This window comes from Ptychodera flava, chromosome 4 (genome assembly GCF_041260155.1).
Source record: "Ptychodera flava strain L36383 chromosome 4, AS_Pfla_20210202, whole genome shotgun sequence".
NCBI lineage: Eukaryota > Metazoa > Hemichordata > Enteropneusta > Ptychoderidae > Ptychodera > Ptychodera flava.
The window spans coordinates 894,984-922,566 of record NC_091931.1 but is presented as its reverse complement, the minus strand read 5'-3'; the positions used below and the strand labels follow the sequence as shown (position 1 = coordinate 922,566).

Here is a 27,583-nt window from a genome sequence, read left to right as displayed (position 1 = left end):
AAATGCCCATCACAATAATGTAAATGGGTATCATCATAATGTAAATGAACATCATCATAATGTAAATGGACATCATCAAAATGTAAATGCCCATCATCATAATGTAAATGGACATCATCATTATGTAAATGCCCATCACAATAATGTAAATGGGTATCATCATAATGTAAATGGACATCATCATAATGTAAATGGACATCATCATTATGTAAATGCCCATCACAATAATGTAAATTGGTATCATCATAATGTAAATGAACATCATCATAATGTAAATGGACATATTCATGATGTAAATGGACATCATCATAATATAAATGGACATCATCAAAATGTAAATTACCATCATTATAATGTAAATGGACATCATCATAATATAAATGGACATCATCAAAATGTAAATTACCATCATTATAATGTAAATGGACATCATCATAATGTAAATAGGCATTATCAAAATGTAAATGGACATCATCATGATATAAATGGACATCACCATGGTGTAAATCGACATCATCATAATGTAAATGGACATCATCAAAATCAAAATGGATATCATCAAAATGTAAATGCCCATCATCATAATGTAAATTGACATCATCATAATGTAAATGGACATCATCACGATGTGAATGGACATCACTATTTTGTAAATTGGCATCACAATAGAGTAAATGAACATCATCATTATGTTAATGTATAATAATGATGCCAATGCACATTATTGAGTTGGAAACACCTCCCTAAGACAGTGGCGGCTTCCATAGAGAACAGTTTTGGTTGTCTTACAGTCTGTCGGGTATGTATATCGAAAATGACTTATTGGACTAGGCTTCGGAGGGACTGTGCTTCAACAAACATTGTTACGGTTCATTGTTGGGACAGTGCTTCAACAAACATTGTTACGGTTTATTGTTGACAGGCGGGAGTAATCCTGGTTTTTGGAGAAGCCCAACAACTTCACTATGTAAATTACGCAACGTTGTGTCACTCAAGATGGATTATGCAAATAGCGATGCAAATATGTCCACGATGTTAACAAAAGCTCCCTGATTTGACATAGGATAGCCACGTGCATTTGTTTTGATTTTTAAAAATCGTATTACATGGAAACCATTCCTTATCTTGACTTGGCGACACATCTCAATTCTGGGCCTTACTTTAAGGTGTTTTCTCAGAGAATTTTGAAAATTCGACAGAAAAATGATCGATTTGGTATTTAGCATCCTTAAATCTTTGAATTTACATGCCACTTTAGACACTTATGACAGTGTTATACACTTTTTTAGTCTTTAATGGGTCTTATTCAAAGAAAATTCTTGGAAAACAGGATATTTTGAGATCGGTTTATTACACATTCACAGCTATTACAGCTTTAACCCTATGGTCAAACAGGAAAGCAAAAGCATAACAAGTGTTTCATGGTGTTATTTACAGCAAAGTGACTCTTAGCCCTTTTCCTGCCAGACAGTATTTAGACTATTACTTCCCCATCAGCCAAGTCAGTAAAAAGCGGTATTGAGGCCAAACAAGACAGATTTTCACCCACTTGGCTTGGTATGTTATAGCATCTTTAGTCCAAAAAAATCAAGTTTACCGTATTTATGTTTTCAACAGCCTTCAAATGTACAGTATTATGTTAAAATACACTATATGGAATATGGTGTGTTTCATTAATTTTAACCATCTTGACCTGATGGTGGAATATGGACTTGGCAGGAAAAGGGCTCTTAAGCTTCATATTTTTTTTTTCTGAATATGAGTAAAAAACCATTCAGTGGCCTTAAGTTATTTCTTACCGGCTTCTTCCAGTTTCTTTTTCAAATAATTCACTCATAAGTTCTTCAGTTTCAGGACGAAAGAAGTAATATTTAATATGTGGATATTTTTCCATAGCATCCACAGTGATGCGATATGCTCTGGGTTGCTTCAGAGGGTGTACACCCCAAAATATCATCCTCTCTGGAGCAAATTCTCCTGTCATTATGTCATCATTCATCCCTGGAGTTGACATAAAGCATATCACACGGATTGTTGTCTTTTTTCCATAATCTTCTTCAAATCCTCGTACTGGTGCAACATTCATTCGAATGACACAGTCATTGTTGTCAATTTCAGAACCAGCCTTAGTTCCCAGCAGACGTCCTGAACTTGGTAAATAAGCACAGGTTTTGCAGTGGAAATCAAGACCCTGTTAAATGAAAGGAAAATGAAATAAGTCAGAGATACTGGGTTGGGTATGCTAATGTAAGAAGGCCTTGTTTGGAACAGGATAAGTGAGACCTGTTGCTATTAATTCACTGTTCAAAATGTTCTGCTCATGATTGGCCTATGATTAAATGGGTGCCGCTCATTAATATTCATTATGCCCCATAATGGTATACTTCTCTGGCTAGTTTATGAGCAACACCCAATTAATCATTGGCCAATCATGAGAGGCAGGGCTCCCGCTACCTATTCGCCAATTCGCCAAATGCGAATGAAAGTTAAAAATGGCTACAAAAATTCCTGTTTGGCTAATGCAGTGGCTATTGAATTCTTAGACCTCCTCAACAGAAAACCACACCTAACAATAAAATGTTGTAAGATGTTGAAACAGTTTACCCTCCTTCCTACAAAGTTGCAATGTATTGAAACAGTTTACTCTCCTTTCTACAAAGTTACAAATTCCCTGGTACGTAAAACAAACACTGTTGCTGTTCGATACTACAATACATCATGGACGTAACGTCCATGAATACATTGCATTGAGGCCTGCTTTGCCTCTGTGAGTCCTGGGTCGTCCTTGAGTCTACAAAAAAGTTTTACCTACTTTGCTGTATCAAAATTTGGCCGGCAACTACTCATTTTGATAGTAAAAACCATAATTTCAAAGGAAACTTTCACAAACGGAGTCATCATACAAAGGAAAAGGAGAAAAACTGAGGTTTTCTGAAAGGTCAAGTCTAGGTCATCTCATCATGTGATGTCATGCATGAAGACCCCCTAATTACACAATTATGGTTCACAAGAAACCACCTAGGGTGGTCCAATAGGTGAAAGGTAATTTTGGTGCCTTCCAATTTAACCCTTTTCCTGCCGAGCGCCCCTGTCCGTTATCCTGCCAAGTCGGTCAAAACCGGCCCCCTTTTCCGTGTCTACAGAAGATAGGCTCTCCTGCACGCTTTCCTGCCAGGCATTTGGCGGGAAAATACCGCATTTTCGGGGTACGATTACCGACCATATACGTGTTAGACTTCAAAAATTTTTGCATGCCCGTATAGAGGGGCAACCGCTGATGAGGTTGTGTCCAGAAAATGACGAGGTCACGGGCGTTGTTTGCCCCGGGGGACGTGCACTTTTATGCCCTTTTCTAGCTTACTTTCGCGGAAGTAAGCTCGTTCGCCGGCACGCACGGCCACACCGGGGAAACGTCACCTCTCTCGTGGGTTAGTAGAAGACCCAGGGGTTAGTGCTATGGGTGCGGGAGCACCCTCAAACCTGTCCTGTTTCCCCTGGGTTGTGTCACTTGGCCACGTACTTTGAACGACTTGGAAGAGTCGCACAGTGCAGTCTGCTTTGACGTAGTGTCAACGACATAGTTCCGCCATTGAAGGAAGGCGTGTACGTAGTTTGGCCAGTTCAGTGAACACTTAGCTCGTTAGTGTTACCGTTTCCTAACAGGTTAGTTGTGCAGTTGTTACTAAGGTGCAGTTTTGTACACCTTAGCTCTGGACAGTGCAACTGCTCTATGCACTAACCCCAACGACAGATGGTTGGTACAACGTCTACGCTACGTCGCACGAGCACAGCCTCCGTTGGGCTGTGCCCCTCCCACGTGATACAACGCACGTTCATCCATTACTATAGCGTCCTTACGGATCTGCCAAAAACAAAGTGGGGGTAAAAACAAAACAAACGAAAATATGCGATCATAGATAGTATTTTATTCGGGAATAATTTACATTATGCCGAACAATAAATCTCGGAGTCTGTCTCGACGTCCGAGTGCATGGTCCGTGTTTCAAAAATTACAATCGGGGTGGCAGATCCGTGTTTCAAAAATTATAATAGGGGGAATTGTACAAAATAATCCGTCTAAACAAAACAAACGAAAATATGCGATCCATAGATAGTATTTTATTCGGGAATAATTTACATTATGCCGAATAATAAATCTCAGAGTCTGTCTCGACGTCCGAGTGCATGGTCCGTGTTACAAAGATTACAATCGGGGATTGTACAAAATAATCCGTGTTTCAATTTACAATCAGCGGGATCGTAAAGCACAAACAAACGGCACAACCGTGCTCAAAATGTGATCATGGTCCGTGTTAAGAATACAGTCAAGCCACTGTTAGGCGAAGCTGTCCCCTGTCCGTTATTTACGTCAGGTTCTCTTGCTGATGGGTGTCGTCGGGCTGTGTGAGTAGAGGTCTGCACGCCAATGCTCCTCTTACCTCGTAGCATCATGCGATGATGAAAAGCCGCAAAACACTCGCCCTCGTGAAGATGAACCCCGCACAGACTACATCCTTTGGACGTCTCAGACAGTCGTCCGCTCGCAGTGGTCTTACCCTCTCTGCTGCATACTTTACAGCATTTCTGCCGCCCCTCCAAACGGCTGACAACGTGCATCGGCTGATTTTGTGGATTGATGTACGAGGCAAGAGAAACGGTGGCCTCGACCTCTCTCACACTGGGCTGCGATCGCCCACAATAACCGCCAATGAGTTGTTTCCCGACACGCAGATGAAACATCTTATGGGTCAGCTTACTATCAGGGTGTACATGCTTGAAGCATATATATGCATTTACCAGGGCAACATCAATCAGGTAACATGCCAGATATGTCCACCATCTGTGGTTCTTGCGCCCAGTGTGAAAGTACTTGCGCTTCTGGTTGGCTCGGTCGACGCCTCCCATGTACCGGCGATAATTATACAGCGACAGAGGCACTTGTCGCCGCTCGTCTCCCTCCCCCACTGGCACGCACTCCAAGGGTGGATAGACCGTATTCAAGATCAGCACCTGAGCGTTACTATCCTGATAAGCAGTGATGTTAAGACGAGAGTCCGTTCTGGTCGTGGCTTTCATATCCCCAACAGACAGAGGAAGGCGCTTCCTCTTACCCGGCAGAATTAATTGAGGGGGCATGGTGCGACGATTACGGCGGTTAAAACTCCCGACCATGTAGATCCCGGTCTCCATCAGCTCTCTAGCAGTAACGACCGTGCTAAACAGGCTATCACAGAATAGGCTGTGATTATATCCACAGAATGGCTGGACCAGCTCCATCGTAATTCTTTTCACCACACCTCGCTCCTGCCGTCTCCCATCAGTCCGATCCCGAATTTCACACCTAGGTACGGTGCAAAGTTAGCGATGTATGCAGTGGTGGAGTCGCACAGCTGCCATATCTTGAAACCGTCTCGATCAGGCTTATGCGGTAATCTCTGCTTAAATTTAGAACGGCCCTTAAATCACACCATGCCCTCGTCGATGGAGATCTCTCTACCCATCTTATAATTATTTACGCACCGGTCAACTATGGGCTCCATCCATGGATTGATTTTATACAGGGGATCCTCCTGACACCGACGTCGGCGGCGTGCCTCATCAGGATCACGACGTGGATCGTTCTCTGGGTCTGCCAGATGAAAGTATCGCATAAGCTGCTGAAAGCGCTGCGGGTAATCACAGTAGAAATACCCTGGTTTCTCAGAAAGGGATCGCTAGACCAATAATCCTCCACTGATGATTTACGGTCGACACCTACAGACTAAGACGCCAATGAACGCCTGCACCTCTCGGTAGTCAGCGTTACGCCAGTATTTATCTATTTTCCTAGCGATATATCGCTGGTGGAATTTGGCGTATTTATTAGTCTCGTCCTTGGCCAATCTGATCAGTGTAGCTGGAATAAACTTAAAAAAGTAATCGAGCTCACGGGAGTGGCTGGGCAAGGTGAAAGTCGGTCCTCTCTCATGGTCAAAATCGGTCTCCTCAAATATATTAGCATCGGTAGTCTCCGACATACGCCAGACAGGAGGGGTGTCGTCCTCCGCCAACACAGCAGCAACGTCATCATCGTCGTCAGAGCTTGCCTCACCTACATACTGCCTGTCATAAAAGTCATCGTCCTCTGCCGCATCCTCGTCAACCTCCGAGTCGGACTCAGCGGTGATATCACCGTCGTCTGGGCGTCTGGGCCTGAACTCGCCCGTAGCGGCATCAAGGATCATATCTGGCTCAAATCAGGTGGGCTATCCTGATAACGAACCCTCCGCACTATCTTTTTCGGCGGGACATCGCAACACACGAAACTATGGCAGGAGCGGGCTCGGCAGCCTCTGCTGATGACGAGGACTCAAGCTCTTTCGCAACTGGGCACAGGAACCTCTCCTGACGCAGGATGAGGGCTCATAGTAGCAACAGGTGGTGTCTCTCCCGGAGCAGCCGGGGGAGAACCAATGGCATCAGCCGTCTCGTTACTCACTGTCTCACTAGCAGCAGCAGACGTAGTCTGTGCAGGTGAAGTATCTCCCACAAGAGCAGATGTAGTCTCTGCAGGTGAAGTAGTCTCTCCCGGAGCAGCCAGGTGAGAACCACTGGCGACCGGTGACCCGTCATCATCCTCATCGGCAGAACGATCGCTCTTACGTTTACGCTTACCACTGGGTTTTTCAGCCGGAGATAGCTTCGCCTTACGGGAGCGTTTCTTGCCCGACTTCTTAGAACGTTTACTAGGGACATCACAACGATCGCTACCACTATACCGCCCGGAGACTCTGCATCTTTGAGCTTCAGTCGTCTGCTCCCCTTCAGAAAACTTTTGCGGTCCGTCAAGCTCATGTCTGGAACAGTGTCGACAGACTAGCAGGTCCCTCCCTTTTAAAGCCACAGGGAAACAAAGCCCTGGACATGATTGGACGCAGGGGTGTTAATATATGCATCCACCTGTTATTATAATGGACCTACGGCAATCAGTCCACCAACCGGCGCTGACATTCCTACCCGTCATGTAAATTGCCTGTCCGTACCATTTGATATGCTAATAATACTCATTTGCGATGCAAATCCCTCGAGCACTTAGCATAACATAGTCAATGTCATTAGCATCTCAACTTGACATTCCGTCCAGCTGGGTACGTGGCATGCGCACCTGCCACCCAAGGACGTTGGCCCAAGCCCATGTTTAGTACGGGTGGGAAACCCGTATCTTTAACCTCATGTCCCTTCTAAGTACGCCTGCGCAGGGCGTATTGTCATCCAAGTCGGTGACAAGCCAACCCGACAGATCGCCCATTAAGCAGTAATGGACTGGCCGTCTCGTTCTTGTACGGCAACGAACAGTGCTTCAGCGGCTTGTTTAGGTCATAACCGTCGCCTGCCGAGCGGCTTACCCAACTAAGGCGGTCAAAGATGAAGGATGCCAAAATTGTCAACGGCTGTCTCGGCCTCGTCCGTTGGGCAAACATGGCTCCTTCAAATAACGTGGCCAGCACGTCTACGTCATCAGCGGTGATGACGACCCGTCATTGACGCCCGAGTGCGTAAAACTCGGAATATACCGACAGGTACCTCTACCTGAGTCGGTCATACTACGGTATAAACCAAACACAGGTCTGCCAACTCCCGTTAGACTCGGCCGTTAGCCGAACTTCACAGGGACAACATAGGCGTAACAAGTCGGTGAACAACGGTTCACGCACCTAACCGCAGCCGCCAAGTCGGTGAACAATGGTATCAAATTTTGAGGCCATGTTCGTGAATGGCAAGGCTGAGGCGGTGTGTTTCGTTGCACGGCTTGAACGTCTAGAGCCAAGAGCAGCCGACAACGTCCGACATCTGAGTGGGTAGTCTTTTCGAGAGGTAACAAGTCGGTTAAAAGCGGTGGTTACCCTTCACAAATGTCGCTCAAGTCCGTTCGGATCAGTTCCATGTCAGGGACTAATCAAGCCGAGTCCGTCAAATCCGTCCGCACTTCCCGTCAATCAGGACCAAGTCCGTGATTTTCGTCTCGCACCATTGGCAAAAAATTGCACCGCCAGCTGAGGCGGTCTTAGGCGGTTGCCTTACAGAAAGCCGAGTCCGTCAAATCCGTCCGCACTTCCCGTCAATCAGGACCAAGTCCGTGATTTTCGTCTCGCACCATTGGCAAAAAATTGCACCACCAGCTGAGGCGGTCTTAGGCGGTTGCCTTACAGATTAGCGTTGCCGAGACGGTCAATTTCGGCCGCAATCTATGTAGTGCCTCAGAGCCAAGTTAACCCAAACTCCGCTAGAATACGTCAACGTGCTAACCTGCCAAGTACGCTACTCGTCCCCCCAAAAAAAACCAGTCCCCCACCGGGGTGGGGGACTGGCTGGGTAGCTTCCGCACCTTTCCCTGTCATTGGACTCTCTGTGAACCCATTTCGAGAGCAAACGCCGTTCCTCGCCCAAAACCTGTCCTCGAAGACCCCTAGCGCGAGCAAGGTTTGCTACACGTAGTTCCGTCGACTAGGCAGGAAAGGGGGTACCAAAAAGTAGCCCGATTTCCACCGCCTTGGCAGGATAACGGCCGTGGCTGCTCAGATTCTAGCTACACCGAATTTCAAGCGGATTTTCACCAACTTGGCAGGAAAAGGGTTAAATGGCATTCAGCTTGACTGACTCCCATTCGGCCTACTTTCAAACTGCTATAACTTATACAAGAAATTATGTGATTCTGAATGATTTTAATATTTCTGTAGATTCCACCAGTTTAATGATCTAGAAGTGACCATAACCAGACATTTCTTGATGATATCAAAATATCAAATGAAAATATATCTGGGCTAAAATGTTATCATAATCATTAAAACAATGAATGCCTTCAAACAGTGAGTAATTTAAATGAACATATATCTCGTTGTGTCTTGCTTTACAAGAGTTTTGTTTGGCCCAGCCCTTTTTGTCTCAAGAAAAGTACTTACACTCAAGATGCTATTTCAGCCTGCTTGATCACAACTATGACATACAAGTAAAACCGGGGCCTTAAATACCACAATAATCGTATCTACACTGCCATTGTGCTATACCATAAATGCTGTCTTCTGTATGGACAATTGTTTTACTTGTGTGGCTCAAACATTTAGGTTATGGAAGACTGCATAAATTTGCCACATGAAGAGCCTGTAACTTATGACAAGCTATCATACTGTGAATACTATAACTGAATGTGGCAGAAATATTCAATCTGTACCTCTTGTAATATACACTTAACATTGCTACCAGATTTTTAGAATTCAATTGCTACTTAATTTTATTTCTGGTGTTTAAAGTTTACCACCAAAAATGAAAAAGGATTTCTATCCCCGAAATGTCATAAAAACACAGATTATAAATACAAAAACTAAACACATATTTCTTAAATGTAAAAACCATCATTAACATCATACAAAACATCTTGATTTGTAAAATTAGGGACTCCTGAATGACGAGAAAGCTGTTGCCACACTTGAGATCATAAACTGGCTAAAAGTTACTCAAAATGGCTAAAAGATTTTTGATTTGGCTAATGAGTTGGCTAATCATTTTGGTGACTTAGGGGGAGCCCTGAGAGGAATTTCATTGATTTACTTTCAAAGGGATGTGAGTGACATCATCCTCTCTACTGGAGACCATCCACTTTCAAATGAGCTATTTTGCATTCTAAAGCACTAAAAGTGGATCTTGAGGCTGCAGGCAGAGTGTAGACTAAGGTCAAAGCGGAGAATAGGGTCAAAGCTGGGACTCGACAAAAACCAACAACAAAAATTTCATCATTTGATGAAATCAGACTGAAGTTAACCGCAGGATTATTTTAGTTCCAAAGAGGTTACCCCTGGGGAATTAAAATGTGCATTTAGTAGTAATTGGATGAACAGAAGATTTTTGAAGAAAAATGTGCAAAAGATTTCGAAATGTTCTACTATTATATATTTCACAAAATTGAAAATGGCATCAATCAATAGGAAACCACATATAAAATGAAAACTACACTATCACATAAGTGCTATCAAAGAAGGATATGTTTGACCATACAAGCTGAAGGTACAGAAACAAGTCATCGTTGATGACACAGTCCCCACTTGTTAATGGTTACTTTGATTAGTAGTCCTTGGAGAGGATAGAGTCCTGTTCATTAATTGGGTCTGTGATTAAAGATTAGTTCCATTATGGTGAAAACGTTAAAACAATGTGGGCTGCCACCCTATTTACAAAAGGTCATTAAATAAGTCAACTAATATTAAATCAACTGGATGTTGCCAAACATTTTTGCATTCTATTATGACACTGACAGATTATCACGTGTACCACATTTCATACACAATACCACAGAGTGTCAATGAATTGTACTACACAATGAATTGTACTCACAGCACTGTGAGATCAATATCTGTACAAAGTTTCATCAAATTTGATGAGGTGTTTCTGGACACATCACTCTTATTAGGAAAGTTCAGTAAATATGTAAATTAACAATTAATGAACATGACTATGCATGGAGTCTTTGTTCAATATTAAAGCAATGTGAGCTCCACATCTGTACCAAGTTTCATGAAAATTTGATGAACTGTTTCCAGAGTTAATTCTAGGATTGTGCCATTGGGCAATTGGCACAATAAAATCTCAAATGGCCCTCATTTCACTGTTTGATGTGCCACTAAGGGTGCAACATTGTATGAATGGGTCGATCACACAGAGTTCACGTAGTTCATACATTCGCATAGTGAAGATGGGCACCCCGAAGGTCATCACCTCAGTCATAGTGTGACATGTAAAACGATTCAGTTACCCATCAACCTTTGTAATTAAATACCCAGGACAGCATATACGGTGGTGAATAGTAATATGGGTAAAAAGGATTGATGTAGGGGCAAGGGTGTATTGAAGCCGTGCACATGTGGCATGGCAGATGTAAACCAACGGCACTAGCCCCTGCTTAATGGTGAAAGGCTAGTCATGACTCAGATTTTTAACATCAGTATTTGATGAACTCCTGTGTTAGAAAAAGATGATCAGGCAAGTCCCTTAAATTGAAGTGTCTTCAACGTCTAGCGTCCATACAATGAAACGTTGAATACTGCAGGGAAAGCATCCATGCTGGGCCAGATGATCATTTTGAAGAGCAACATTTTAGGTCGGACATACATGTATCTCATTTTCCAGAGTAGCCAGTTCTATGGATAGAACAACACCACTTGTTGCAAAGAAGTACAATCTCTCGACATCAATACCTCATTTTGACCACTTGGTTTAATTCGAACTGTTTCCAAACTTACAAACCAAATTACAAGCAGTATAAGTTGTATAAACAAAACTTTATCTAGGGTTAACACTCTCTTATATTCAAATTTAGAGTGAGCTATTCAAATACAAATTTTGAGTGGAGGAATGAACCGTCCTTTTCTCCATTCTACGAGACTAAATAAAAGTAAGGTTACCCCTCTTCAAATGCGTATAAGCAAAAACCAAATTGAATTACCTTATATAAGGAATGACATACAATATGGTAAAAAAAACAAACTAAATATCATAAATCAGATATGAACTGAAAATGCACGTGTTTCATTATATGTTTGTAACATCACTGAAAGTGTTATGATCCACACCATGAACAATATTCACCACAGATTAATTCTAAAGGTTGACGTATACAAATATGTAACAGGCTGAAATAACCAGATATGAACTGAAAATGCTCACGTTTCATTATATTTGCAGAACTTTACACATGTATGTGTAAATTTGAACCTTTGCCACATTGTTGCATTGAAAGTGTTCATTAGGGGACGCCTGCATTAACTTGGATGGTACCTGAAACCTGAGTCCTTGCCTGAGCAACTCGGGTGACAAACAGAAGACTTTTAATCCCCAAGGTGTGAATGTTCCATTGTTATGTTTATCTAATCCAGCTGGTGCTATTGTAGTGCCATTGTAGGAAAGGCAGATCTGTGAAATTGATCCTCTAGGGAAGTAGGGTATTCCTAAGTTAATGGAGCCTTCCCGTAATGTATGATCAACATAATGAATAATATTCACCACATATCAATTCTAAATCAAAGTATATATCCCCAATCAGGAAAGTTCATTAAAATATGCAAATTAGGAATTGACTGAAATATTTTTATTAAATATGCAAATTAGGAATTGGCTGAAGTAAAAATGTTAAATGACTTTCAATAATGTTGTACCATAGTATCTTAATGTACAAAGCAATTCGTCAACTTTGGTCAAGTCAATACAGATAAATATCCCTCATTAGGAAAGTTCATTAAATATGCAAATTAGGAATTGGCTGAAGTAAAAAAGTTTAATGACTTTCAATAATGTTGTTTTATAGTATCTTCAATATATGTAGCAAGATTCATCAACTTCGATCAAGTCAAATCAGATGTATAATGATTAATGATTTAATGATTTTCAATAATGTTATATTATAGTATCTTCAATGTACATAGCAAGTTTCATCAACTTTGGCCAAGTCTATTCAGATATACAGGTATATATATCTAATTAGGAAAGTTCATTAACCCTTTTCCTGCCGAGCGTCCTTGTCCATTATCTGCCAAGTCAGTAGAAAACAGCCTCATAATATGTGCCTGCAAAAGATTGGCTCTCCTGCACGTTATCCTGCCAGGCATTTTGGCAGAAATCGCCCATTTTCAGGGTAGTTTAGCCATACTTATACGTGTTAGACTTCGATAATTTCTACATGCCCGTAGACAGGGGAAGGAGCTCAAGGGTTACTGCAGAAAAAATTTGAGGTCACCGGCTTTGTTTGCCCCTGGGAGTGCGTCATTTTATTGCCGTTTCATGTTTATTTTTTCGGAAATAAACTCCTTCAGTATTGCGCACATCCGCTAGGCACAAACATCACCTCACTCGTCTGTTAGTCAGAGACCCTGGGGGTCGTGCTAGGGGTGCAGCAGCACCGGCAAACCTGTCCTGTTTCCCCAGGGTAGGGTCAATTGAATACGTACCTTCAACGACTTGGCAGTGTAGCACAAAAACTACGTTTTTGCCGTTGTATTAACGACATGGCTGAGCCATTGAAGCACAGCTCCACGTAGTTTAGCCAGCTCATTTGGGAGTTGGCTTACGAGTGTTACCGTTCATTACTGACTTAATCGAGTGGTCCTCAGTCAGGTACGGGTTTGTACCGACATGGCTTGGGCTGCAGCTAACCAGTGATAACCAGTCACTACACCCAAGTCTTCAGTTCACTTTTGCGATGCACGGGTACAACGCAATATGCTTCCATTGTTCTAGCCATCGACGTGTCCACATGCCTGGCGGCCATATTGTACTGCTAGCTGGTTTGCATAACAAAAGCAGTCCCTGCTAAGTGCAGGCGGTATCCGTAGCATTGACCTCATGTACCCTTTTGAATTCTCCGTACGCAAACAGCGTACGTAGTTACCAATGCGTCGGCAAGAGGATACGTTTGCCTGCAAACCAGAGCCAATACTTCGGACGATGGAATAAATAAAAAATCCAAAGCTACGTCCATTGAATGGCACGGCCAAGGCGGTGAAGGACGTTGCCTGGCTTGAACTTGCAGAGCTGAAGCCCAGCTTAGTACGTCATGTAATGGTATTTCCGAGTCGTTCATATCCGTTCCATCGGAGGAACAAGTCAAGCCGTCCCGTCAAAAATACGTTCTCATTTTCAGTCATGCTCACACTGAATAAGTGACTTTCGTCTCGCACCATCGGCACCATCTGCCAAGTCGTTTGCAAGAGGTAGCCTTCTAGATTAGCATTGCCGAGTTGGTCAAGTTCGGCAGCAATCTCTATAGTGCCAGGCAGCCAAGTACGTCCAACTCCGCCAGAAAACGTCACCATGCTATCCTGCCAAGTCCGCTAAAAGCGGTAAAAAAAACCCAGCCCCCCCTCGGATGTGGGGACTGGCGGACAGGTTTCTGCACCTTTCCCTGTCTATCGACTCCCTGCGAACCCATTTCGAGGGAAAAGGCGTTCCTTGTCAGAAAACCTGTCCTCGGATGACCCCTAAACGCACAAGGGATAGCAAAACGTAGTGCCGTCGACTTGGCAGGAAAGGGGGTACCCAAAAAGGGCCCGATTTCCACCGAGGTTGAGAATAACGGTCACCAGTGCTTAGATTCTGGCTACACCGAATTTCAAGCGGATTTTCACCGACTTGGCAGGAAAAGGGTTAAATATGCAAATAAGGAATTAGCTGAAGTAAAAATGCTTTTGACTTTCCACAATGTTATATCATAGTATCTTTAATGTCCATAGCAAGTTTCATCAATTTTGGTCAAGTCAATTCAATCAAATAAATATCCCTAATTTCAAAAGTTTATTAGATATGCAAATTAAGAGTTTGATGAAGTAAAAATGCTTAATGACTTTCAATAATTTTAAATGATAGTATCTTCAATATACATACCAAGTTTTGTCAATTTTGATCAAGTCAAATCAGATATATATCCCTAATTGGGAAAGTTCATTAAATATGCAAATTATCCATTATCTTTTATGTCACCCCTTAATATCTTTCAAAGCTGATATATCTTGCTGTTAAGACCCTTTTTGCTGCATCACAGCTTTTGTCAAGCATTTTGATTTCTTTCTCTTTGAATTGTTCTTTCTCTGCTTTTGTCTATTGAAAATTCCACTGTAAGCTTTATCTAAGATGTCATTAAAATGCTTAGTGGCTGAGTTAATGTCAGATTTGTTATTACCAATATTAGTATTCAAAAATTCTGCAAAATCTTTTTGTAGCTCATCTGATGCTAACCTATCATTGAAAACAGAGAACTTATCCTATTTCCATTTTTGGGGCATTTGTAATAAATTCACAGTATCTTAGTACTGCTTGGATTAAAATTTGTTAGTTTGAGGAGAGTAGAAATTTGACAGTGATCTGAGAAAATTGTGAAATTGTGTATTTTAAAATACTCAAAGTTATCTATGATGTCTGTTGTTGTGAGACCATAATCTACTACACTGTTTCCATTCCAGTGGTAACACGTAAAGTTTCCAAAAATATCTCCAGCCATTCATCAATCTTATCCATATTGCAGCGATTAAGATGTGTATTGACAGAATATCCTTGTGGAACTGGTATATGATTTGAGAAATCATTGTCGATAAAATCTGGCAGTAATCCTACTCTGGTATTAAAATCCCATAAAATCATGACAGATCCAGAACACCTACATTTCGTGATTAACTGTTCTAAACGTTTGAAAAATGATTCAGACTTATGTTTAGAATTTTCTGGTGCGTTTTAAACAAAACAAATAAATATATCCTGTTGTAATCTAAAAAATGCTTTTGAAAGTTTGCAGAACACCATATCTTCAGCATCAGAATGAACCATTTAACACCCTTCTTTATGGTATTTTTTACCAAAAGTGAAAGACCACCCCTCTGTTTTTTCTATTTTCTAACAACAGAATAGTCATAATACCCAGGAATGTGAAAAGTATGTTTCATATGCTCTGTGAGCCAAGTTTCTCCAATACCAATACTCCAATACCAATAATGTCATGTTGAGTAATATTATTTATAAAGTCACTGTCTTGAAACTTTCTCTCTTGGTAACCCTGTATGTTGCAATATGATATTGACAGTGAACTTTGTATATTGTTGTTTTCCTGAAATGTAAAGTTACACATATCTATTGTTTGGTATCATTTGCCTGTGGCTTTGAGGTGTATTAACATATTGTGGCATAGTGGGGGGATTTCTAGTCATATGAAATCCTTGTGCAGGGCTCGAAATTAGCGGTAGTCCTGCGTCCATAGACTACCAACTTTTCCCTGGGGTACCAAAACCCATGATATGGTAGCCCACACGGACTACCAAAGGCTGGGGCATGAAATTATGATGTTGATCGCTGTGAGATGACGGGAGCTCATACAGTCAACCCAGCTGGACATAGAAAGGCAAGATTATGACTTTGTTATGCAAATTAAAAGTCGACAGTGCAGTCGAATTTGTAGTGACAAACTTTCAATAAATCATTATCTGAGCTAAGGTACTTGGATGAAAGGTTCGGGAAATGATGGCCAATGAAAATTCATTTTATAGTCATTTAATCATAATGTATCAATCACAATTATTAAACATAAAATTAATCAAAACCTGCAAAGAAAAAACTGTCGGGCCATCCACAAATTACTCTTTCCGCAGTGTACCAGATCATCCCATGATAGTGGTGAAATATTGCCAAAATTGCCACGAAAGTATTAGGAACATGACGGTACCAAGTTGCAATCCTGAAATTCATAGCTTATCCGTTTTTAGCCATGTTATGTTTACATGTGGTGAGTAAAATGTCGTTGTCATTGCAAACATAAAACATTGCATATAAGCTCTGCGTATGTGTGAATAGGTCGTCAAACTTTGAAGCGTCACCGTTGTCCACTACACATGCCATACCGTTCTCCTAAGGCTATGATCTGCGGGTATTGATGTTAAATGACTAGAAAATTCACTTCCTGGATATATACCAATATTGTTAAGGGTAGCACACTGTCGATGAACTGTTTTACTACAACATTAGCTTTCGAAGACAACGGTCTTCCCAGCAAAAACGATCATAGCTTAAACGCAGCCTCCAAACATCAAACAACTCATTGTCACCAGTAAATGCCCTACGACCATCCAATCGCATTGAACAACACCCTGTAATGAAATCAAATGCAAACTAGATGCCCTCTCATCAATACCGCCACCACTGAAGTCGGACCCGTTCAGAAGACTTTCAACATCAATTATCATATGACTGTGACTCCACCAATGTCATCTATGCTATCACCCATCTGCTTTATACATTGGCTGAACAGGACAGCCACTGCGGAAAAACATCAACAATCATAAGTTCAACATACAGAGCAATGCAATATATAGACTTGTTGCTCAACACTTTTACCTAGCTGGACATTCTATTCAATGATTTCCATGTGGCCGGTACTGTGAAAGATCCATAGAAAAAGGACATCCGAAGAGAGACTGAAGAGCTCAAAATCATACACAATTTCGATTGTGTCAAAGAAGGACTCAATCGAGATTACAGATTTTTAACAAATTACAAATAACTATGTTGGCTGTGATTTGCCCCAGTTGTTCCTACCATTGTCCTCACTCAATATACAGTGTTTTTAAATCTTTGCTCAAACCCTTAAGCTTTGATTCACTTTGACACTTGACTTTGGCATTGTCCATTACCCACAATGCCTTGTGCTTCTTAGTCAATTCTGCAAGTACATCTGATGAAGGAGACTGTTGTCTTCCAAAGCCAACACTGTGCTACCCTTGACAATATTGGTATAAGTCAAGATCAACACGGCTCTATTGAAACTATTCTGGATATAATCATGAAAAATAAATCTTTCATCATCTAGATATAAATAAAAATATCCTTTACAAAAAATTCTTCATTCATGCATGGGCTACCAGACCTTGTCAGTGGGCTACACTTCAGAAAATAGTGTCAATGACACTGTGCTCCCATTTTACAGAATACTAAGTACCAGTACACACATGACATTGCATTCTTACAGGTTGATTACTAAGAAATTCCATTGTAAGTCCAAATTAATCTTATACCCCAGCAATATGAAATGCTCCATGTCATAATGACTTTTACATATCTGACAGAAAACAACCCTAGGATCAAGACTACCATGTTTTAAAGCAATCCAACAAATACTTTGGGAGAAAATGATTTTTTTGACAAAAAATGGGAAAAATTGCCCCAACAATACAAATATGAAAATTTCACCACAATTTGAACGAATCTGACAAAGGCAAACCCTGGGATAATACATACAAGTTTTCAAGGCAATGGGATGAGCGCTTTCAGAAAATAAGATTTTTTGACCAAAAATGGGAAAATCGCCCAAAAATACAACTTTCAACATTTCACCACAATTTGAAGAAATGTAACTAAAGTCACTATAAAGAGCCTAGGTGCTGCGGTTTAGGAGTTTTTAATGTGGATGGACATACATACATACATACATACATACATACATACATGCATACATGCATGCATGCATGCATACATACATACAGACAGACAGACAGATAGACATGCATACATACATACATTTATTTTTACAGCTTTTAACCTCCAACAGCCGCCCAACCTATCAATATCAGCTTGTTCAACTTGATACCTGGTACTACTGCTTATAATAATATAAACAAGAGTTAATTACATTCTAATTAAAGTAAACATGCCTTGCTTATCAAGATTATGTCAAAAAAAACCAGAATATCTGTCATGTTATAAAGAATCTTCAGCTTGTTAACTTTATCAGTATTTTCATTTTAACTCTCAAATTAACATTGCAAGTAAGTTCTGTTGAATAAGTTGAGACTGTACATACTCAGAGAAAGCACACTGAAGAGACAAATGTTTTCAACTTAAGAAGTTCAAGGTCATCAAAAGCATTATAAGGAATCATGTAACTCTTTCATTGCACTGTTTACACAGATTGCATAATTGCTATAAATAGAACATGAGGAATCTTATAGCCCAGCTTTACCATAAAAACCCTATCACTTTGACCACTCTTTTAATTGACCACTCTATTTTTTTCCTCAAAATGTAATTTTATTTAATCCTTATCAAGTTGATCACAACTGGAAATAGGAACTGTCTCTATCTCTCTTTATTTGGCCAACCTATCATGACAAACTATTATGAGCAAATTCTTTTAGATAACATACAGAGAACAATACATGACAGTACAGAATATGTCAAAGTTGGATTCAGGAAAGTTGCCATTACGTGTTTTAATCATCCAAAATGGTAAGCATTTCACTGTGAACTGTCAAAAATGTTGAACTTTCTAATAATTCTACACTAAAATTATTTTGGCTTTGTTGATTTCCTAATTAATTCAATTATTTAAAATTATATTAATTATTTTTTTCTGGGTGAATTGATAGGGTTTATACAGTACAAGAGTTACATACAATGTAAGTCAAATTCAGTTAAATATCAATTACCGTCTAACATTGCATCATTCCTATAAATAACACCTCAGCCTGGAACAGCACAATCATAATCTGCTCATTCACACAGGCAGTACTTGACTTTAAATGAATGACCTACTACATTTCACCTGTGTACCAAATTTGAAAGCATGGCAAAAAGTACCACAAATTTGCAAATTTCGCCTTTAGTTCACCGAGTCATCTTCAGGTCACTCCTAGGAACCTGCACACCCAATTAGAAAGTAATGGCATACACAGTTTCAAAGAAGATTTTTTTGACCAAAAATGGCAAAAATTGCCCAAAAATACAAATATGCAAATTTTGCCATAATTTTGATGAATCTTATTTTGGGTCATCACAAGAAACCTGCAAACCAAATTTTAAAGCAAACAGACCATTGGTTTCAGAGGAAACAATTTTTTACTGAAATGGCAAAAAAATAGAGAAAAAATTCATTAAAAATAGAAAGCAGCCAATATTGACACCAAATCTATATGTTTGAATGAGTGGGGCCCAAGGTACCTAAAAACCAATATGACAATGATCAGAAGAGTAGTTCCTGAGTTATTGATTTTTGACCATTTTCGCCCTTTTTTCTACCTCATTTGCATATCCATGAGACTAACAAGTTCATTTTAACAACGGCACATCTAGACCACATATGGCATCACTACACCAAAAATCAGCTTTATACGTGCAGCACTTTCGGAGTTTTTGCGTTGGACGGACAGACATCCATACATACATACATACATACATACATACAGACAGACACCTCACATACAGACTTTTTTCAACCATATAACCTCCCAATTGCCATATATGTATGGCAAATGGGCGCTAAATGGTAGCCCAAGTGGACTACCAATGAAAAATGTTAATTTCCAGCCCTGTAAATGTGTAAATGTCCTTGTATTGTTGTGGCACTGGATTAACAGGATGTTGAAAATACTGTCTTCTCCTGAAAAGGTTTCGGTTCAATCCTAGGTTTGTAGCAAGCACATCCTTAACCCTTTGAGCACTGTAATTTTCTCCCGCCAAAACTTCAGTGCAAAATTTTACCAATTTTTAAGAATTTTTCTGTAATTTTTGACAAAATGGACATCAAATATTGGCTACAGTTTTTTCTCAAAATTATGGTAAACATCTGAGAAAAGTTGACTGTGGTTTGTTTTATAAAGGGACAAAAATAGACTTTGGCACTCAAAGGGTTAATATTTCTCACTAGCAGAGCTATACCCTGGTCATTTAAATGAGAATTCATTTACATTAACATTGTCATGCAAATGTGTTGCTGCATTGATATTGTTGTGATTGATAACCACTAAATTATTATGCATACTGCACATTTTATGCAGTTGTGTGTTAAAAGTATGAATTTGATCATGGAATAATGAATTATTTTTTGCTCAAGTGTTCACACACGTGAGCATATGTCGCAGCGATGTCTGTCTGTCTGTGTGTCCGTGTGTCTGTCTCTGTCTGTCTGTCTGTCTGTCTGTCTGTCTGTCCGATATCTCAAAAATGGCTGATCAGATCAGAATCAAATCTGGTACATAGATTGAGTTTGCAAATGGCAAGAACTGATTAGTTTTTGGTGGGTCTGGCTTGCATACTTTTTGCTCATTTGCATAATTAATGATTTTAGAAAAAACGGATATACATTAAAAACGACTGCACACAATTTGATGAGATTTGCTACAAATGTTGATCACACCAAGATATATCAGCAGTGGGAAGCATTAAGGGATGACATGAAAGATAGTTGCTAATTTGCATATTTAATGAACTTTCCTAATCAGGAATATATATCTGATTTGACTGGATCAAAATTGACCAAACTTGGTATGTATATTGAAGATACTATGATTTAACATTATTGAAAGTCGTTAAGCATTTTAACTTCACCCAATTCCCAATTTGCATATTTAATGACCTTTGCTAATTAGGGATATATATTTAAATTGACTGGACCATTGTTGATGAAACTTGCTACATGTATTGAAGCTATTATGATACAACATTCTTGAAAGTCATTAAGCATTTTTACTTCAGCCAATTCCAAATTTGCATATGTAATGAACTTTCCTAATTAGGGATATATGTCTGAATTAACTTGATTTTAGTTATTGAAACTTGCTATATACATCAAAGATACTGTGATATAACATTATTGAAAGTCAAAAGACATTTTTACTTCAGCCAATTCCTAATTTGCATATTAAAGGAATTTTCATAATTAGGGATATATATCTGAATTGACTACATCAAAATTGATGAAACTTGCTATGTACATTTAAGACACTATAATACAATATTATTGAAAGTCATTACGCATTTACTCTTCAGCCAATTCCTAATTTGCATATTTAATGAACTTTCCTAATTAGGGATATATATCTGAATTGACTTGACCAAAGTTGACAAAACTTGCTACATATATTGAAGACACTATGATACACAGGGCTCCCGCTACCTATTTGCCAATTCGCCAAATGCGAAAGAAAGTTAAAAATGGCTACAAAAATTCCTGTTTGGCTAATGTAGTGGCTATTGAATTCTTAGACCTCCTCAACAGAAAACTACACCTAACAATAAAATGTTGTAAGATGTTGAAACAGTTTACCCTCTTTCCTACAAAGTTGCAATGTATTGAAACAGTTTAATCTCCTTTCTACAAAGTTACAAATTCCCTGGTACGTAAAACAAACACTGTTGCTGTTCGATACTACAATACATCATGGACGTAACGTCCATGAATACATTGCATTGAGGGCGCCTGCTTTGCCTCTGTGAGTCCTGGGTCGTCCTTGAGTCTAACAAAAGTTTTACCTACTTTGCTGTATCAAATTTGGCCTGCAACTACTCAGTTTGATAGTAAAAACCATAATTTCAAAGGAAACTTTCACAAACGGAGCCATAATACAAAAGAAAAGGAGAAAAACTGAGGTTTTCTGAAAGGTCAAGTCTGGGTCATCTCATCATGTGATGTCATGCATGAAGACCCCCTAATTACACAATTATGGTTCACAAGAAACCACCTAGGGTGGTCCAATAGGTGAAAGGTAATTTTGCTGCCTTTGGCATTCAGCTTGACTGACTCCCATTCGGCCTACTTTCAAACTGCTATAACTTATACAAGAAATTATGTGATTCTGAATGATTTTAATATTTCTGTAGATTCCACCAGTTTAATAATCTAGAAGTGAACATAACCAGACATTTCTTGATGATATCAAAATATCAAATGAAAATATATCTGGGCTAAAATGTTATCATAATCATTAAAACAATGAATGCCCTCAAACAGTGATATCGTTGTGTCTTGTTTTACAAGAGTTTTGTTTGGCCCAGCCCTTTTTGTCTCAAGAAAAGTACTTATACTCAAGATGCTATTTCAGCCTGCTTGATCACAACTATGATATACAAGTAAAACCGTGCCCTTAAATACCACAATAATCGTATCTACACTGCCATTGTGCTATACCATAAATGCTGTCTTCTGCATGGAAATTGTTTTACTTGTGTGGCTCAAACATTTAGGTTATGGAAGACTGCATAAATTTGCCACAAGAGAAGCCTGTAACTTATGACAAGCTATCATACTGTGAATACTAACTGAATGTGGCAGAAATATTCAATCTGCACCTCTTGTAATATACACTTAACATTGCTACCAGATTTTAGAATTCAATTGCTACCCTAATTTTATTTCTGGTGTTTAAAGTTTACCACCAAAAATGAGAAAGGATTTCTATCCCTGAAATAAACATAGGGCCAAAGTCCCTGAAGCTACTATAGACATGGATACAAAATTAAGTATTTCCTTACTGTATGAAATTATCTCACTAAGGTCATCCTACGGACAAGTAAACTAAATATTAAAGCTGTCTGACCAGCGGTTTTGAAAGAACAAGCAACTCAACAGTTGACAGAGCTCTGTTGAGTTATGTAGAGAATAACCTTTTGTGACACATGTATTGATGAAGAAGGTGGATATCTTTGATTAACATTGTGAGTTCTGTTTAATAAGTTGAGACTGTACATACTCAGAGAAAGCACACTGAAGAGACAAAGGTTTGAAACTTAAGAAGTTCAAGGTCATCAAAAGCATTATAAGGAATCATGTTACACTTTCATTGCACTGTTTACACAGATTGCATAATTGCTATAAATAGCACATGAGGAATCTTTATACAGCCCAGCTTTACCATAAAAACCCTATCACTTTGACCACTCTTTTAATTGACCACTCTATTTTTTTCCTCAAAAAGTAATTTTATTTTATCCTTACCAAGTCAACCATAATGGAAATTAGAACTTTCTCTATCTCTATCTCTATCTCTATTGACTATTTTGAGCAATTTCTTTTAGATAACATACAGGGCACAATAATGACGGTTCAGAATATGTCAGTTGGGATTCAGGAAAGTTGCCTTTACATGTTTTAATCCTCCAAGATGGTAAGCATTTCACTATGAACTGTCAAAAAAAGTTGAACTTTCTGATAATTCTACACTAAAATTATTTTGGCTTTGATGATTTCCTAATTAATTCATTATTTAAATCATATTAATTATTTTTTTCTGGGTGAATTGATAGGGTTTTATACAGTACAAGAATTACATACAATGTAAGTCAAATTTTGACCAAAAATGACAAAAAAATTCCTTAAAAATACAGATTTGCATATTTCATCACAATTTGAACAAGTCTAAGTTGGGTTACCCCTAGGGACCTGTATACCAAATAACAAAGCTGTCTGACCAGCGGTTATGAAGAAGAAGATTTTTTACCAAAAACACCTTTTTTGGCATTAATTTGCCTATTTTCAACAATATCAAAAAATTAAAAAAAACAGTTTCTCAAAATCGTATTTTCATCTACACAACAAATATCAAATCAGTAAGTACTGCGGTTCTCAAGATATTTGAGTGGACGGACGCCTCACAAACGGACATACATACATACATACATACATACATACAGACTGACGACGGACGCCAGACGGATACCCATCCCAATAGCTTCTATAGACTATAGTCTATAGTAGCTAAAAACACAGATTATAAATGCAAAAACTAAACACATATTTCGTTAATGTAAAAACCATCATGAACATCATACAAAATATCTTGATTTGTAAAATTAGGGACTCCTGAATGACGAGAAAGCTGTTGCCACACTTGAGATCATAAACTGGCTAAAAGTTACTCAAAATGGCTAAAAGATTTTTGATTTGGCTAATGAGTTGGCTAATCATTTTGGTGACTTAGCGGGAGCCCTGATACAACATTATTGAAAATCATTAAGCATTTTTAATTCAGCCAATTCCTAATTTACATATTTAATGAACTTTGCTAATTAGGGATATATATCTGAATTGACCGGACCAAAGTCGATGAACCTTGCTATATACATTAAAGATACTATGATACAATATTATTGAAAGTCATTAAGCATTTTTTCTTCAGCCAATTTCTAATTTGCATATTCAATGATCTTTTCTAATTACGGATATATACTGGTATTTACTTGATCAAAGTTGGCAAAACATGCTATGTACATTGATGATTATACCAGGTTAAAACAATATCGAAAGTCATTTCACATTTTCATGTCAGCTATAAATTAAATTTATAATTTGCATATCTAATGAGCTTTCACAGTTCTGCATATATGGCTTGAAGGACTTGGCCAAACGTAATTACACTTGCTATATACCAGTATAAAGTGGTGATACAATGACAGAAGTCAAAGAACTTTATTTTTTTTTATTTCAGCTAATTACATATTTTTATACTTCATGTACTTTTAGAATTAATTGGCAGTGAATATTGTTCATTATACTGATCATGTTACTTTCAATGAAGATGCAAACATGTGGCAAAGGTTCAAATTTACATATAATGCAATATATAATGAAACACGTGAGCATTTTCAGTTCATATCTGGTGTTTTGGAATGACTGATGAGATAAAAACTGTTGACTTTGGGAATTTATCTAATGTTACCTGAACCAACTAAGAATATTTGTTTTCACATTCCTCTACAGAAATACCACTATCAATATCATTTGTACCAGCATGAATTGAATGACAATGTTATTTATGTTGGAAGCTGACACAGGTTGAATATAACTTGTGATTTGAGGAATATTATATGAGTATTTCTATACACCCTGGAAGGATTGATATCCTTCAGCATAGAGTCACCAACAATGAGGGTCTGAGTCTTTCTTACAAACTTTACCCAGGGTGTTTTCCACTGTTGTTCTTGAGATGATTCATCTTCCCTTGCAAACAGATTCCCATGGACACTCTCTGTATTCATGAAAGGTGCAAATGGGTTGGTTGATAGTTCCTGATCCTGTCCTTTGCTGTTCTGAGGCTTCCAATGTCCTCTTTTTCCTTTATCAACACACTCATTCTGGCTTGTTTCATTTTGAGCCTTAAGCAGTGAGTCGTTTATTTTTTGCATCTCTGTAATGTCTGTGTTGTTGTTGTTGCTGGTTGTGTAGGATAGCATCACAGTTACAAGTGTTTAGATACATAGTGGCCGTGGCGTGGTATGCATAGAATAATATTATTCTATGCATATCACACGGCGGCCACTATGTATCTAAACACTCGTAACTGTGGATAGCATCCACCTTGGTTTGAGATTGTTGCATCATTTCCTGTAATCCTTGGATAGACTTGTTAAGGTGATTAATTTTTTGCTCACGTGTTTACACACGTGGGCATATGTCGCAGCGATGTCTGTCTGTCTGTCTGTCCGTGTGTCTGTGTGTCAGATGGTAGAATATGGCAAAGAATCCGATGTGCTTTCTTCTTGGCACTCACCAGTACTTCATAATCCAATGTAACTTTGCAGGATGGATGGCTTATTTCTTTTGATGATTTAACTGGATTTTTCAGTACTGTGGATATTTGTCAACCATCTTGCAAAGCGCTCTCAAAAGGCAAATTGATCATGGAGGTACAAGTGAGATCGCGCTTGCACTGTACTTCCATTTCTTCATCACCCCCCACCGGGCCCTCCCCAATATAAAATAGTCAAACCCTATGCAGAAATAAACGACTGCCATTGCAGTCGTTACGTTTGACAGCGACTTCAGTATCCAACCCCAGAGTCTTAAAGTTAGGAATAGGTGCTGTGCCTATTTGATAAGTTCTATACTGCTGTCAGCGGAGCTAAAAAGTGAGGGTTGATGAAGATGGTGTATTAATGTGTAAATAGTTGAGGTTTGAGACAATGGAAACTGGATACCGCTACAGTAAATTGCATAATAAATACATACAATTTTTTAAATGCCGAAACTTTGTAATATCGTGACCAAAATTACCATACAGATGTTATACCAGGAGTAATATTATGTAAAATATCAACGTACAATAATTTTAGTTTCCTGTTTTATTATATTTAAAAATTGGAATTAAACAAATGATAAATAAAATAAGATGTAACAATTGCTTACCAGTTTTCCATTGGCAGCGACATAATAGGTTTGATGATTGTCATGTGACAATGGTATATCTTGATTAATGGCAATGTTGAGTTGATTATGTGTCTTTACAACATCATTGTTCTGTCTTCCAACATACAATTGATCATTCACTTCTTTCCTTTTCGACATAATTTCTCTCATAATAGCACTGTTTCCTTGATCTGTCTTTTCTTGATTGAATATCTGCTGCAATGCTGAATGAGCCCGCTTGTAAATGAGGAACATACCAACAATAGCCAATAAGTTCAAGAGAAGTACTGCAGCCATTTGTTTCCTTTTACGAATCTAGAAAATAATTGCAAATGGACACATCATGAAAGGCTCTCCAGTGAGTTAAAGTGTTTGGAATAGAAACCTCCCTGTGTAACCTAATTCTCTTTCTACCACGCTCCATAGACAAACCAAAGAAAATAAATACCACCACAGTCCCCGTGTAGTGTGTCAGGCACAGTCCCCGTATAGTGTGTATCATAAAAATATGTGATGTATTTCTGCTTCATTGTTGAGGCAAGAGTACAAACAAGTCAACTTTACCATGTGTAGGGTGACACCACGGAGCAACGGAGGATTTTAATTCAACGGTAAAACATAAAATCCTGCCACTGTAACATGATTAATGAAAGAAGCCGACCCGTCCTCCCAATTTTAATCACACCGTGAATTCTTAGCTTTTCGTAACGGTAAAATGTGTCTATGGCGCAAAAAGAATGAATACCCACCATATTTGTCGCTAGTCTTTCTTTCACCGAAGAAGTTTAACTCAAGATGAAGTATAATATTTGCGGCGATCACAGCCTATAGGACGATATTTTTACTGTCGAAGCCATTTTGGCGCCGATGCCGCAGGCATTGCATGGCGGGAATGCCCGAACTGGACTTTGACCGAACGAGCGTTCTTATTTGAACGGCAAGTTGTGGCTCTCATGTTTAAGGTAGAACGCACCTCGGGGACAGAAATTCGGGCCTTCAAATTTTTTCAATTTTCTTCTGACCTACCACTTGTGGGGGCTCATTTTGAAGCTCTTGGCGAAAGAAAAGTTTTCACCGTCTTAGTTTTTTGAAAATCGAAAATTTTATTTTTTTCCCATAGAGTTTACACAG

General features: G+C 39.0%; 1 protein-coding gene across 3 annotated transcripts in view; it reads right to left on the bottom strand.

Annotated features, from left to right (window-relative positions):
• LOC139130636 (alpha-N-acetyl-neuraminyl-2,3-beta-galactosyl-1,3-N-acetyl-galactosaminide alpha-2,6-sialyltransferase-like) overlaps positions 1-27,371 on the bottom strand; it is a 38,716-nt gene extending 11,345 nt beyond the window's left edge. For 2 of the 3 annotated variants that reach the window (XR_011551926.1, XM_070696381.1), the window contains exons 1-3: positions 27,202-27,370; positions 26,453-26,767; positions 1,800-2,191 (exon numbers count right to left, since the gene is read on the bottom strand). Coding sequence is in view for 1 of the 3 variants with exons in the window: in XM_070696381.1 (XP_070552482.1) it covers positions 1,800-2,191; positions 26,453-26,767; positions 27,202-27,204 (710 nt within the window). In the remaining 2 variants the exon portion in view is untranslated. Of the gene's footprint in view, positions 1-1,799; positions 2,192-26,452; positions 26,768-27,201 lie in introns of all 3 variants that reach the window. The other variant, XR_011551927.1, reaches the window with a different exon arrangement.
• Between the last annotated feature and the right edge of the window lie 212 nt (positions 27,372-27,583).